Source organism: Podarcis muralis, chromosome 11 (genome assembly GCF_964188315.1).
Source record: "Podarcis muralis chromosome 11, rPodMur119.hap1.1, whole genome shotgun sequence".
Lineage (NCBI taxonomy): Eukaryota > Metazoa > Chordata > Lepidosauria > Squamata > Lacertidae > Podarcis > Podarcis muralis.
Genome location: NC_135665.1, coordinates 49,709,088 through 49,723,445, shown reverse-complemented (window position 1 = coordinate 49,723,445; position 14,358 = coordinate 49,709,088). Strand labels below are relative to the sequence as shown.

At 44.8% G+C, this 14,358-nt stretch overlaps 1 protein-coding gene across 1 annotated transcript; it reads left to right on the top strand.

The window, feature by feature from the left end:
- Positions 1 to 2,717: 2,717 nt before the first annotated feature.
- Positions 2,718 to 13,828, top strand: SKP2 (S-phase kinase associated protein 2). The gene is made up of 9 exons (XM_077936425.1): positions 2,718 to 2,968; positions 3,646 to 3,757; positions 4,709 to 4,852; positions 6,829 to 6,963; positions 8,006 to 8,104; positions 9,394 to 9,521; positions 10,064 to 10,115; positions 11,467 to 11,574; positions 13,313 to 13,828. Exons 1-9 carry the CDS (start codon positions 2,815 to 2,817, stop codon positions 13,524 to 13,526), a joined length of 1,146 nt encoding a protein of 381 aa, XP_077792551.1. The 5' UTR covers positions 2,718 to 2,814; the 3' UTR covers positions 13,527 to 13,828.
- Positions 13,829 to 14,358: the final 530 nt, after the last annotated feature.

Genomic DNA, 14,358 nt, shown 5'->3' with positions numbered 1-14,358 from the left:
TCTAGATTGATAGCATCCATAAACATCCCTGTTTAAAGTCCTGTCATTCTCTGCAGTCTGCAAGTGCACAAAAGCTGGACTGCGTGGAGTGCTACTGGTCACACTTCAGAGCTGTTGCATTGCCACTGAGTGCCAAAGCTTTAAAAAACAACAATAACTGTTTATCTGTACCTAAAGCTTAATGGTTGTGCGGCTGCTCTGTGTGCTTTCCTTCGCCCCTTTTCTTACACACCAGTGGAAAATGTGCATGTGGGAATCTGCTCAGCAAAAAAAAAAAATAATAATTAGGAACAGATTGTGGGGGACCCTCTAAACCCTAGAAATTAATAAATTTATTAATAAATTAAAATTAATAAATTTTGATGATTTGGGATGTGAAGGGAGAAATATAAACTGCAAAGGAATACCTAAGCTAACTCATGCTAACTCATGCAAAACAACTTGGCCAAGCTAGGGCCATTAAGAAACAATACAAGGCTATTGAGGGCCATTGGCAATGCAAGAGAACTGCCCTCCCCCCCCCCTGCCCTGAGTTGTGAAGGGGGGGTTGGAAGGTTGCCAGGGTTACTGTGTGTTTGAGGTGACAGGGAAAGGGGAGCAAGTGGTTCTGGGAAGAAGGCTGGGATCCATGTTGGGCAGGCTGGCTGCAGGCTGGCTTGGAGAGATGCCTTGGCTTGGTCTCCAGGGCTGCACTGCTGTGGGGTACAAGCCTCTCTTGAAATGACCATGCTGTAAGATCTGGACTCCCTCCATGCACACTGAAGGTATAAATAGGTGAATAAACCATATTTCTTAAAGCTACAACAGTCTCTGCTGTGTCTCAATTCGCCAAAGGACCACGAACCCTGGGTGAGTGTCTGGAACCCCATGGGCTCTTGCCACCGCGAGGCACCCGACTTTTGTAACAATACAAAAATACTTTGTGTGTGTGTCAGAGGCCTCAGAACACCTGTCTAAGGTGTCTGTGCAGTAGCTGTATGCACAAACCCTTGATTCCATTTCTTCAGGGACTACATGTTATGGGGATCATGCATACATGTATGTTGGTGTGTACTGTCATATGTTACCTCCTGTGTGAAATGAAATGGATGTTCTCATGCACTAAGGCCTACTGCACATTTGCATGGGATCCTATTTTATACCGAGTTATCCCTTTTAGCCTCTCCTGCATGTGTAGGCAAACTAAGGCCCGGGGGCCGGATCCAGCCCAATCGCCTTCTAAATCCGGCCCTTGGACGGTCCAGGAATCAGCGTGTTCTTACATGAGCAGAATGTGCGCTTTTATTTAAAATGCATCTCTGGGTTATTTGTGGGGCATAGGAATTCCTTCTTTTTTTCATAATATAGTCCGGCCCTCCACAAGGTCTGAGGGACAGTGGACCAGCCCCCTACTGAAAAAGTTTGCTGACCCCTGCTCAGCTGCAACAGGCAGCAATTCTCCAAAGTTCTCAAACACAAGCTTTTCTCAGTCCTGCGTCCTGAAGTCCCCTTAGCTGGAGATGCCAGGGTTTGAACTCAGAAACATCCAGAGTTAAAGACCATATTGCACCACTAACACATCCCTCCCTAATCCATCTATGAGTTCTGTCCAGCAACTCAGTCAATGCAAGCGCTGTTCTTGAGACATGCGAAATTAGTTATCAAAAGGCAAAAAGGGTGATTCCCTCCTATTCAAAGCAAGTTCAACTATTGACTTGCTAGCCGAGTGCCATATTGTGCAGTATTCAACGGGTTTGTTTTTTGGTGAGCAGGCAGCCTAACAGTTTTTCAGGCTGTCTAGGACATGTGTAAGCAACCTGTCTAGTTTCATACAGGTCTAAAAAATGGATCCTTATTATCTGCTCCCACCATCATCTTGGCCAGTCCCTCTGGTACACCCAGCTTGCACAGGCAGTAAAGTCCTTATTGCCATATTTTGAAGAGCAAAAAAGAGGGTGCTGTGATGACTCATTTTAAATACCCCTACTATATGTAGGCTGGGACGCGGGTGGCGCTGTGGGTAAAAGCCTCAGCGCCTAGGGCTTGCTGATCGAAAGGTCGGCGGTTCGAATCCCCGTGGCGGGGTGCGCTCCCGTTGCTCGGTCCCAGCGCCTGCCAACCTAGCAGTTCGAAAGCACCCCCGGGTGCAAGTAGATAAATAGGGACCGCTTACTGCGGGAAGGTAAACGGCGTTTCCGTGTGCTGCGCTGGCTCGCCAGATGCAGCTTTGTCACGCTGGCCACGTGACCCGGAAGTGTCTCCGGACAGCGCTGGCCCCCGGCCTATAGAGTGAGATGAGCGCACAACCCTAGAGTCTGTCAAGACTGGCCCGTACGGGCAGGGGTACCTTTACCTTTACCTATATGTAGGCTATAGAAGCTGTGATATATTGTTGAGGGGAGCAGGAGAAGAGAAGAGGAAAGAAAGTCTTCAGTCATCAGTTATGTCTGTGTCTCATCCAGAAAGAGAGGACGTATCCTGGAAAAAGAGGACACAGCAACCCTGCAATTAATGTAGATGCCCATACCTGAAATATTTGACCACCATGGCCTCCAGGAGACCACTAGCCTCCAGGAGAAGACCACATTTCCCTTTCATGCAATTTTAGAAAACTATAATTTCGGAGGATATATTTGTAGTTACTTTTTCTGCCTGTGTTGACATGTCTGCTGAAGTGCAACCGTGGCTTGATACTAAGAGTGTGCCAATCTGTGTCTGGGCCTTTTTATTTCTTGCAGGAGACATCTCCAGGAAATTCCAGATTCAGGCAGCAACGTCAGCGCTGGTTTCACATGGGGATGGGATCCCAGCAAGACTTCGGAGCTGCTCTCGGGCATGGGGGTGTCTGTTCTTAAGGATAAGCTAGGCAATGAGAACACCCCCCAGGAACTGCTCATGTGCGTGGGACCACCTGCAAAACGGCAGAAAGTGAAGGAAAGGGAATTTACTATTGCCCGCAGACCTAGGCTGCTTCGAGAGGCAGGAGCAGGTAAAATGTAATAACAACAATACATATTCAAGATGCAGTCATACCTCGGGTTAAATATGCTTCGGGATGAATATTTTCGGGTTGCGCTCCATGGCAACCCGGAAGTAACGGAGTGTGTTACTTCCAGGTTTCGCCACATGCGCAGATGCTCAAAATGACGTCATGCACGGAAGTGGCGACCCGCGGATGTGGGCTGCGTTCACTTCAGGATGCGAACGGGGCTCCGGAACGGATCCCATTCGCATCCAGAGGTACCACTTTATAGCTAATTGGTAATGTTAAAGATTAAATGGATTCAAACCTTGCTAAATAAATCAAAAAGTTGTTCTCTATATATTTTGTTAATTGCATTACATCTAATGTTTTAAATTGTGTTATTATTATTATTTTTAAAGGAAGATTTTATATTATTTTATGATGACAGCTTTTGATTAAGCAGTATATAAATCTTGTTAAATAAATACATTTATTTGGATATACATATATATATATAAATCTACGAAAGCAAATATATATATATATATATATATATAGGCACTAAGGAGTGTAGGAGAACTTCACAGTTTGTGTGTTTTAACAGTATGAAATGTCTTGATTTTAAAGCCTGTAGCCTTAATAACAGTGTCCCCATTTACATTCTATTTGTGGTATCTGTTTTCCCAAACCTCTGCACACAGGAGTCTCTTGGGATTCGTTGCCTGATGAACTGCTTCTGGGAATTTTCTCCTATCTGTCCTTGACAGATCTGCTGAAAGTTCCACAGGTTTGCCGGAGGTGGCATCGCCTTTCGTAAGTGCTGGCTGAATTCTAAACTCGTATTATTTATTTTTGAATTTATGCCCCAACTTTCTAATAATAATAATACACAAGTCAGTAGATAGTGACTGGCTGGGAGTCAGTCTAGCCCAGGGGTCTGCAACCTTTAAGACAAAAAGAGCCACTTGGACCCGTTTCCGAAGGGAAAAAAAACTGGGAGCCGCAAAACTCGTCATTATAAAAATAACTTTTTTGTCACTTTTTTATTATTTCTTTGTTTGACTCCTCAGAATTACTCCTCCTCATAGAAATAAACGTTAAATTAACAAGTTACCTTTTTGTGTGTGTGTGTTCTTCACTCCCCTTCAAAACAGTGACCAGCGTACATGCCCCTTACAATGTAACGGGCGGGCGGGAACGTGACGTCGGGATGGTGCGTGACTAACGCACGCACCGCCCCCATGCGACACCACAGCCAGTACAGCGCCCGCCACAGTGGGGAATGTCGGGGCACACAATGCGCCTCCTCCCCTCGCTAGTATCCGCCCTGGAGCCGCGGCAAAGCTGTAAAAGAGCCACATGCGGCTCCGGAGCCGCGGGTTGCAGACCCCTGGTCTAGCCAGTAGGGAATGCTTGCAGGGGCTGAGTCCCAAGAATATCTGTTGGACCGCAAGTTCCCCATCTCTGCTTTAGTGCATGAAAGAGGGCGTGCTCAGTATGCAAACAAAAACTCTAGAACTCAACCAGAATGGGAGAGCTGTGATCTACTTCCATCAGAAGTTTTAAGCAGTGAAGTGGAAGCCAGAGCTTTGCTATCAAAATTAGGATGCAATCCTTAAACTAGGGAGTGAACCCCAATAGACACAATGAGGCTCAACTTCTGAGTAAATATGAAGAGGATGCTGTTTCAAGACCTTGCTAATGGCAACCTCTGCCGAAGCTTCCAGTTTGTTTTCTAACCACCCCACGATTTTCCTCCTTTAGGATTGACGAGTCGCTCTGGCAGACTCTCGACCTTGCAGGAAAGAATCTGCGGCCAGGTGTGATTGGCCATCTGCTGCCATTAGGTATAACTGCCTTCCGTTGTCCAAGGTCCTGTGTTGGCAACCCTTTGTTCAAAACAAGCAGGTAATGCTGTTCCAAATCCTCCTTTCCCCCCATTTTCTTGCCTTGTATTCAGGCCTGTGCTACCTACTCTCTTGCAACATAAAAATAATAATACAGTGGTACCTCAGCTTAAGGGACGCGGGTGGCGCTGTGGGTAAAACCTCAGTGCCTAGGACTTGCCAATCGTATGGTCGGCGGTTCGAATCCCCGCGGCGGGGTGAGCTCCCGTCGTTCGGTCCCAGCTCCTGCCCACCTAGCAGTTCAAAAGCACCCCTAAGTGCAAGTAGATAAATAGGTACCGCTTTATAGTGGGAAGGTAAACGGTGTTTCCGTGCGCTGCGCTGGTGCTGGCTCGCCAGAGCAGCTTAGTCACGCTGGCCACGTGACCCGGAAGTGTCTTCGGACAGCGCTGGCTCCCGGCCTCTTAAGCAAGATGAGCACGCAACCCCAGAGTTGGTCACGACTGGCCCATACGGGCAGGGGTACCTTTACCTTTACCTCAGCTTAAGTACTTAATTCGTTCTGGAGGTCCGTACTTAACCTGAAGCTGTTCTTAACCTGAAGCACCACTTTAGCTAATGGGGCCTCCTGCTGCCGCCGCACCGCTGGAGCACGATTTTTGTTCCTATCCTGAAGCAAAGTTCTTAACCTGAAGCACTATTTCTGGGTTAGCGGAGTCTGTAACCTGAAGCGTACGTAACCTGAAGCATATGTAACCTGAGGTACCACTGTAATAATCTTTTATTTATACCCTGCCTCCCCAGCCAAGACCGGGCTCAGGGCGGCTAACACCAAATATAAAACAGTTGATTGAAATACAATTTAAAAAACAAGACTAAAATACAACATTAAAATGCAGCCTCATTTCAGCAGAAACTCAAAAACTTTTCGGGGGATGAAAACGTCAAGTCTTCACCAAGGCTAACTATCCAGACTGGTCCTACGTGGGCCAGAAAAAAGCCAGGGAAGTCCCCAAGTAGGAGTTCCTTCACAAAGGAAAAAGGAAAAAAGAAGGGGGGAGGGGATCAAGTTAATTCCAAGCCAAAGGCCAGGCGGAACAACGCTGTCTTACAGGCCCTGTGGAAAGAAATCAGATCCTGTAGGGCCCTGGTCTCATGAGACAGAGCGTTCCACCAGGCCGGAGCCAGTGTTGAAAAGGCCCTGGCTCTGGTTGAGACTAATCTGACTTCCTTAGGGCCCGGGATCACTAGGGTGTTGCTATTTATGGACCTTAAGGTCCTCCGTGGGGCATACCGGGAGAGGCGGTCCCGTAGGTATGAGGGTCCTAGGCTATAATAGCATAAAACCATAATAGTAGTTATATTCCACTACACCGGGTGCCTTAAGAGAGCTTGTCTACATTTTGACACTGAGAACCAGTGTAGCACTTTGTATTGGATATGGCTTTTAAAAAAACACCATTCAGACCTGGATCTCTCTTTGTGTGTGGTGTTGGGAGAGCGATTGATCATCTCTCAGCCTAACCTGCCTTGACCAAGTGATTATGATTAACCACTTTTATATCCTGCCTTTTCTCCAAATAGCTCAACGCAGCATACACAGAGTTCTCCCCACCCCTTCCATTTTATCCTCAATAACAGCCTTGCAAGGTAGGTTAAGCTGAGAGATAGTGACTGGCCCAAGGTCACTAGGGAGCTCCATGGACTGGTTGAATCTCCCTGGCCTTTGTCCCAAACGACTACTGCACCACATTAACTGATGTTTCTAGATTAATGGCATTTCAATATTAATATGCATTAGCTTGTTGGGTGACTCATTTTGAATCTTTTCACTGTGGACCCCACATTGCTTTATGCAGCAAAATGAGCTAGTGAAGTCCTGAGATCAGGATTCTGTATTCTACCAAGAAGAATACACCACTTCAGATTGCAAAGAGGGTGTGTGTGTGTGTCTTCTTTTTTGATTATATTTTTAAATTGCATTCTAAAATTCATTTTGCTTTTCCCCATCTCCCTGCTCCTCCCATTCTTTTGTAGACCTCTTCGGGTACAGCATCTAGACCTGTCGAATTGTACAATAAAAGTTGGAGATCTCCAAAGTATTCTTTGCAGGTGCCAGGAGCTACAGAACCTCAGCTTGGAAGGGCTTGAGCTTTCTGATGATATAATTAAGTGAGTGGGCAAAAAACCAACCTTTTAACCTTTTTGCACAAGTAGACCTTAACAAATAACCAAATACTCTTGGGATTGCTGCATTTCAGGCACACAAGAGTTAACAGATGAAAGCCCAAAAACCCCAGGAAGCATACAAGAATGTGGACCAAAAAAAAAAAAGGAGAAATGTATTTCAAAGATGCTAAAACAATGGAATAGTTTATTGTTGAATGTACCCGACACATTTTGGCAATAATGGCTTATTGTCTCACTTGTGTACAGACTGATCCCAAAATCTGTGTTTCAAAAAATCTTGCAGGGCCAAAACCTTTCAAATTTTTGAAAAACAGGGTCTAAGCCAAGCTTAGGAAATTGTAGTTAGCTTAAACCAGGGGTCAGCAAACTTTTTCAGGAGGGGGCTGGATTAATGAGCCTGGTGGGCCGTATCCGGCCCACGGGCCTTAGTTTGACAACCTCTGGCTTAAACTATGGTTCATTTAGGAGTTAGGATCATAAACCATAGTTTAATCAAAAGTTCTTCTCAGGGCATTCCCATTTCTTCCTCATTGTTGTGCCCCAGTAATGGAGGAGAGTAGAGAGTATGAGGACTCAAAGCTCATAGTTCATTACTATAGCACTAAACTGCCTTATGTAGAAGTCAACCAGTATCAGAGGTGGGCAACTATTTCTCTGTTGAGCACTACATTCATTTAGGGATACTCTTTAGAAGGGGGGAAGTCAGAGCCAAAAGTGAATGGGGCAACCCTGTCTTTTCACCTGCTCCTTCCTCTGTACCCAGCAAGCTGCCAAGGCAGGGAAAGATCACACTCACAGATCTGAACTGACAGCTTGCAGAGGGCTTTGGAAATATTCTGGCTTCAGAACATTGTAGTTAATGCTTTAAAATGTTTCCATGTGAAGGACTGCAGTGTGGACATTGGAAGGTATATCACCAGCCTCTTGCAGTTTTCCCTACTGCTCCCTAAGGGCCGCAGGTGCTGGTGTGGAGACTGGCTTTGTGAACAGGCAGTTTAATGTCTTATTTCTTCTCACCTTTCAGAAATATAGCACACAACCCCTGTTTGGTGCGACTAAACCTGTCTGGATGCTCTGGGTTCTCTGCAGAAGCCTTGGAGACAATGCTGGACAGTTGCCCCAGGTAGTAAAAGTTCATTGACTTACGCAAGAAGCAACAGTAGATTTAGCACTGGCACGATGCAGACAAACTGGATATGTTTGCAGAAAATCTTAACCAAGAAATCTGCTGGAGAGAGAAATGCATGCAACAAGCTGTCCTTGTTTCTGTTTTCACTCCACTGTCGTTCTGCTGAGCCATAAAATGAGTTTTAAATAGTTTTGTGTATAGACTGTTCTTGCTTATTTCTGCAAAGTTTTCTGCGAATTTTATTTCTGCAAATTAGTTTTTGCTCGACCTGTTTGTTCCTTAAAAAAATCAATTTTATTAAAGGCCTTCAACATATAATACAATACAAACCAAACAAAGCTAACATCTAAAAAGAGCATAATAATAAAAAGGAAAAGAGAACACCCACCCAACTTGTTTGCTCTGAATAGTCTTTTAAAGTTGACACTTAGTTCTGATTAGGCTTGTTCATTCACTTTCTTCTTGGTAATGAACATTTCATCCACTTATTGGTAGGAACAAATTAGCCCATTTCTCTAAGCTTAAGAGCAAATGCAGCTTTAACAGCAAGAGGGATTCTCATTTGCCTTAACAACATGACAGTGTCCTGGAATATAGGAGGCAGCTTTATACATAGCCTGGCAGTTTATCCATCTAGATTAATACTACCTACACTGACTGGCAGCAGCTGTCCAGAATATCAGACTGGTTTCCCCCCAACCTTCCTTGGAGATGTTGAGGCTTGGTCCTTCTGAAAGCCCACAAACAGGACAGGAAGGTGATAGCCCTCTCCTTTTGTTTGTAAGCAATGATTTGGAGACATGCTGCCTCTGATCCTATAGGTGAAAAACCATCCTGAATAATAGCCCTTGACAGCTTTCTCCTCCGTGAATTTGTCTCATGTCCTTTTGAAGCCATCAGATTAGTGGCCATCAACATGTCTTATGACAGTGAATTCTGTACATTCATTATGTGTGGGGAACACTTTCTATCGATAAACTTTGTTGTATAAACCTGGGTGTGTATTTTTTTTAAAAAAATGTTAGTTAAGATTTCCATTTATATTGTGTTTGGGTTTTTGTTTCTTTCCAGCATCTAGAAAATGGATAGTGAAATTGCATCCCTCCAGTCTTTTTCTGGATTACAATTTCCACCATCCCTGACCATTGGCCTTGCTGGCTGGGCCTGATGGGAGTTGGCAGTCCAGAACATCTATCTGGAAGGCCACAAATCCCCCCACCATAATAAACAAATAATAAATGAACGTGTGTCTTGAAAGTAATGTTTTCTCAACTTGTACACAGGTTGGAAGAGCTGAACTTGGCCTGGTGTGACTTCACAGTTGATCACGTGAAGGCAGCAGTCAGCCACATTTCTCCAACGGTAACACAGCTGAACCTCAGTGGATACAGGCAGAATCTACTGATGCCAGGTGAGAGGCCAATTTTGGCTTGAAACCAGCTTGCTCGAGTAACCTACCATCCACACTTGGAAGCCTGCTGTGCGAATAACTCTAGTCTTCTATTACAGTAAATTTTGGGAATGAAGCAAACTTGCAAGAAGGAACGTTTTAAGATACCGTAATTTTTGCTCTATAAGACTCACTTTTCCCCTCCTAAAAAGTAAGGGGAAATGTGTGTGCGTCTTACAGAGCGAATGCAGGCTGCGCAGCTATCACAGAAGCCAGAACAGCAAGAGGGATTGCTGCTTTCACTGCGCAGCGATCCCTCTTGCTGTTCTGGCTTCTGAGATTCAGATTATTTTTTTTCTTGTTTTCCTCCTCCAAAAACTAGGTGCGTCTTGTGGTCTGGTGCGTCTTATAGAGCGAAAAATACGGTAATATGAAATGTAAGCCTACAGCTGCAGGAACGAGAGTGTTGAAATGCGTAACTTTAAGGCATTTTTATCTCTAGGCAAAAACTGTACTGCCTGTTGACGTGTGATGACCAGATTGCATTTGACTTTTCATTTCAGATATCAAAACATTAACTGAGAGGTGTTCCAGTCTAGTCCATTTAGATTTAAGGTAAGAATTTGAGTGTTAACAACACACACACCCCGCCCCATAGTTGTGTCTCTGAAGTCCAGGGCTAAGGAATAAATCAAGGTCATCAACACAAGGATTCCTGCTAGTGCAATGGGACTTTTCCTGTGCCCTCCCTAAATTTGTTCCAGTTGGTGGAACCCATAGAACAAATTTATGGGTTATGCAGTGGGCGGAGGGGGAGAACGTTCCACTGTGCAAAATTAGAAACCATTGCACAAGCAGAATGTTTACATAGCACTACTTTCGGTACAGCCCAATAGTACTACAGTCGTACCTTGGATCTCAAACACCTTGCAGCTCAAACGTTTTGGCTCCCGGACACCGCAAATCCGGAAGTGAGTGTTTCGGTTTGCGAACATTTTTTGAAAGCCCTACATCCGACACAGCTTCTGATCGAGTGCAGGAAGCTCCTGCAGCCAATCGGAAGCTGCACCTTGGTTGTCGAACATTTTCGGAAGTCGAATGGGCTTCCGGAACGGATTCCATTCGACAACCAAGGTACGACTGTATTTTGAGTCTAATCATGTAGTACCAAGTCTGAGTAGCAGAACAGGCTAAGGGCTGCATGGACTTGGGGTTCAACCCACAGTGGTCTTTATGTCAAAGTGGGTGTTCACATTTAAAATAACATTCTGTTTTGAAAGTGACAGATCAGGGGGTTTCACAATAACCTTTCAGCTGTCCAGATTTACAGCAGGGGGAGTGATCAGTAAAAGCCTGTTTCCCCAAAATTATTATTATTTTTTTTAAAAAAGGAATGGACAGATTTGTGAGGCCACAAAAAAACACTTTGGCATTGCAGGAGGGAAAGGGAAGCAAATGCCTGCAAGTTCCCGTGTGAGATTGGGAGGGGTGGCCAATGCAACTGTTTCTAAGCAGGCAGCATGTGCCAGTCTTGCTGCTCAAAGCAAGCAGCTGTGGATCCTCTCTTCTCCAAAGGAAATCTCCTATTTCCATCATCTCCCCAAAATCTGCATGAGAGCATACACAGCATGAGGAACTTTTAAATGGGGATTATTTTGGACGTAGAAAGTGTCTTCTTGTGATGCCCACTTGCTCAAAGCCACCTTTTAAATGGATGAGAGGTTGCCCTTTAGTGACAGAGTGCCCTCCATAAAACGTCAGCTCCCATAGACCTCCCTTCCTCCAAGCAGTCTCCATAAATTCAGTTTCTGTACAGAGTCTGACTGTAAAAGTACTTGGGATAACTGGAAACTAGTCTGCAAGACTATGATTGTGCTAAATATGTTCCTTTATTATTCTGCTAGCCTGCCAAGCTTATATATGCAGAGGTTGGAGTTCTTAAATCAGTTGCTGTTTTTCATTACAGTGACAGTGTTATGTTGAAGCCGGATTGCTTTCAGTATTTCCACCATCTGGCGTCTCTTGAACACCTGGGTCTTAGTCGATGCTATCAGATACCTCCTGCAGCCCTACTGTGAGTAATGTTAACTACTTCAAATCAATAAAAGCAGAAGGTGTTATTCAACTAAGTTTTACTTTGAGTATACCCAGTGAAAATAGTCTGCTCTTCAAGTGGTGTGAGGGTCACTCCACTATGTACCAGACCTTCTGCATGAAAGATAGCAAACATGGACTGCAACTCCTTATCAGCCCCAGCCAGTTTGATCAATGGCCAGGGATGGGAAATGTAGTCCAACATCTTAAATTAGATACCCTTGTTTCAGAGTCTGGTGTGGCGCTGTGAGTAGGATCACATGTGCCTCTTTGCCCCGCAACCCCAATTTCCAAGTATCCATCCTTTCATGCAAGCCATATCGGCTCCCTGCCTCCCCCCACAATATTTGCGCTCTCTCTTCGTGCTAGCTTAGCAGGGACATCTCACCATTGAAAGGGCTGCTCATCACCTTAAATCTTTGCTGCCAACGTTTATTTCCTAGCCTGTTGCACCACACCTTTTCCTGAGTTGTTTTGTTTGCAATCCTATATCTTAAATCTGAGTAGATATGTACCATATTTTTCGCTCTATAGGACGCACCCGACCATAGGACACACCTTGTTTTAGAGGGAGAGAACAAGAAAAAAAAATTCTCCCCCTCTCTGCTGAGCGCCCCTTCAGCGAAGCGGCAGGAGAAACGGAGCCCCTTCCATTTCTTCTCCCGCTTGGCTGAAGGGGCGCTGCGCAGCTCTCCCTCTCTGTTGAAGCCGGGAGAGTCTTGCTCTCCCGGCTTCAGCGAAAGGAACCTGAAGCCTGCGGAGCACAGCGGGAACTCGCACTGCGCTCCAAAGGCTTCAGGCGGCCATCCCTGAAGTCTGGAGAGCGAGAGGGGTCGGAGAGGAGGCTTCAGAGAAAGCAACACAAAGCCTCTGGAGCACGGAGGGAGCGCTCCCTCTGTGCTTCGGAGGCTTCGCGTTGCTATCGCTGAAGCCAAGGAGCCTGCATTCGCTCCATAGGACGCACACACATTTCCCCATAATTTTTGGAGGGGAAGAAGTGCGTCCTATAGAGCGAAAAATACGGTATAAGACTGTGTTATTAAGGAACAAGTTAATAAAAGGGTGTCCATAGGCCTGTTATGAGTGCATAAGTGCGTTCTGCCATTATTTAGCATAGTGGGACCCAGTTCTCATTGGCATGTCGTCCTCCAAATTTCCACTTCGTTAGCAAAGCCCAAACCACAAGGTACATATTCATCGGTTCGACAGATGGATGTTGGCGTTTCTGTAGCTTTGCTAACCTGTGAACCGCCTCCTGTTATGTCGCAACCAGAAATCTCGGTTTCTGCCTAAGGGGCTTCTTGTTAATTTTAAGAGGGGAGGAGAATGAATATTCATCTCTCAGTAACATATATATTAACCAAGCTGATTACAAGGAATGGGGATGCTGCAGAGCAGGGTGGGTTTGGGGTATCTTGCCATCCTCCAGTCTTTCTTTGTGTTTGGCACAGTATGACATGTGCTGCTGTACCCTTGATCCAACCCCCAAGATCACAAACTCCAGAAACACTGCAAAGGATTTGCTTGGGCAAGAACCCCCTTCTCATGCAACCCATTCTGCCATCTGGAAGCAAAATGGACCTTAGGCAAGGATGGTTAGGGGCACAGCCTTTGTTGTATGACTCATGCTGCCACTGTATTTCAGATCTGACAAATTGCATTATCCAGTTCCCTGTGGTTCTGTTCACTTAACTTTCCTTTTTTTGTTGTTGTTATAGTGAACTTGGTGACATAGCCACACTCAAAACACTCCAGGTTTTTGGAATAGTGACTGCCAGCTCCCTTCAACTCTTGAAGGCAACACTTCCTCGCTTAAAGATCAACGTCTCCCATTTTACACCTATTGCAAGGCCCACCGTGGGCTGTAAAAGGAACGAACAGATTTGGGGAATCCAATGCCGACTGAGCTTGAAAAGTCCAGTTGGTTTTTAAAATGGCTTGAAAGACATTTTTAGCTGCTACCAAGAGCATCCTCGAAGGACGGTCGAGTTCATAGGTGGTGTTTTAATCTTGTTTTATTTTGTGACACGCGCTGCAGTCCACATCTTTCTAAATGGACTTAAATCAGTTTGTGTGCAAGTGCTGTCAATCATACTTCTGCTGAACTGTATTAAAAACCTGCTAATTATGTACAAATAGTTGACATTAAGCAACATGAACCCCATGCTTTTCGAAACACTATTGAAAAACAAGCTAAGTGTGATTTTTAAATATTAAAACGCTCAAAAATTTTATATACTGTTTCAGCTCTGTAGCTAAACTCCTGTGGCAATCTTATCAATGGTCTCACACACAACTGCACTCTTGTAAGAAGGTGGCTTCAAGTTCTTGGAACTACCATCTTCAGAGGTTCTCCCCTCTTTTCTGGTTGAGATGATATATTGATCTGAGCTAGAGAATATTTGGAGCGAGTGGGGGTAGTCTGTAGTTCTAACTGGCACTAGCATTTCTTACTGCGTTCAACCTTTTTCTCTGCGTGGAAAGTTAACTGAAGCCAACTTTGGAGGAGAGCTGTGCACACAATCCCAATGTAGTCTTATGGGAAAGAATAGCAGACTCTTAAATAAAATAAAATGGAAAGTAATGATGGAAGGCCTTTAAAACCATGTGAGATGAAAATTTACTGGCAATAATCTGAATATGTACTTTGAAGTTCGTGCTTGGAATAAGGCATTTAGCTGAACTCTTTTATTCAAAGAACCATTGAGATTTATGTTGCTCACTCATCCTTTGAAGTGTAATATCTGTCAAATAGCCAACACTA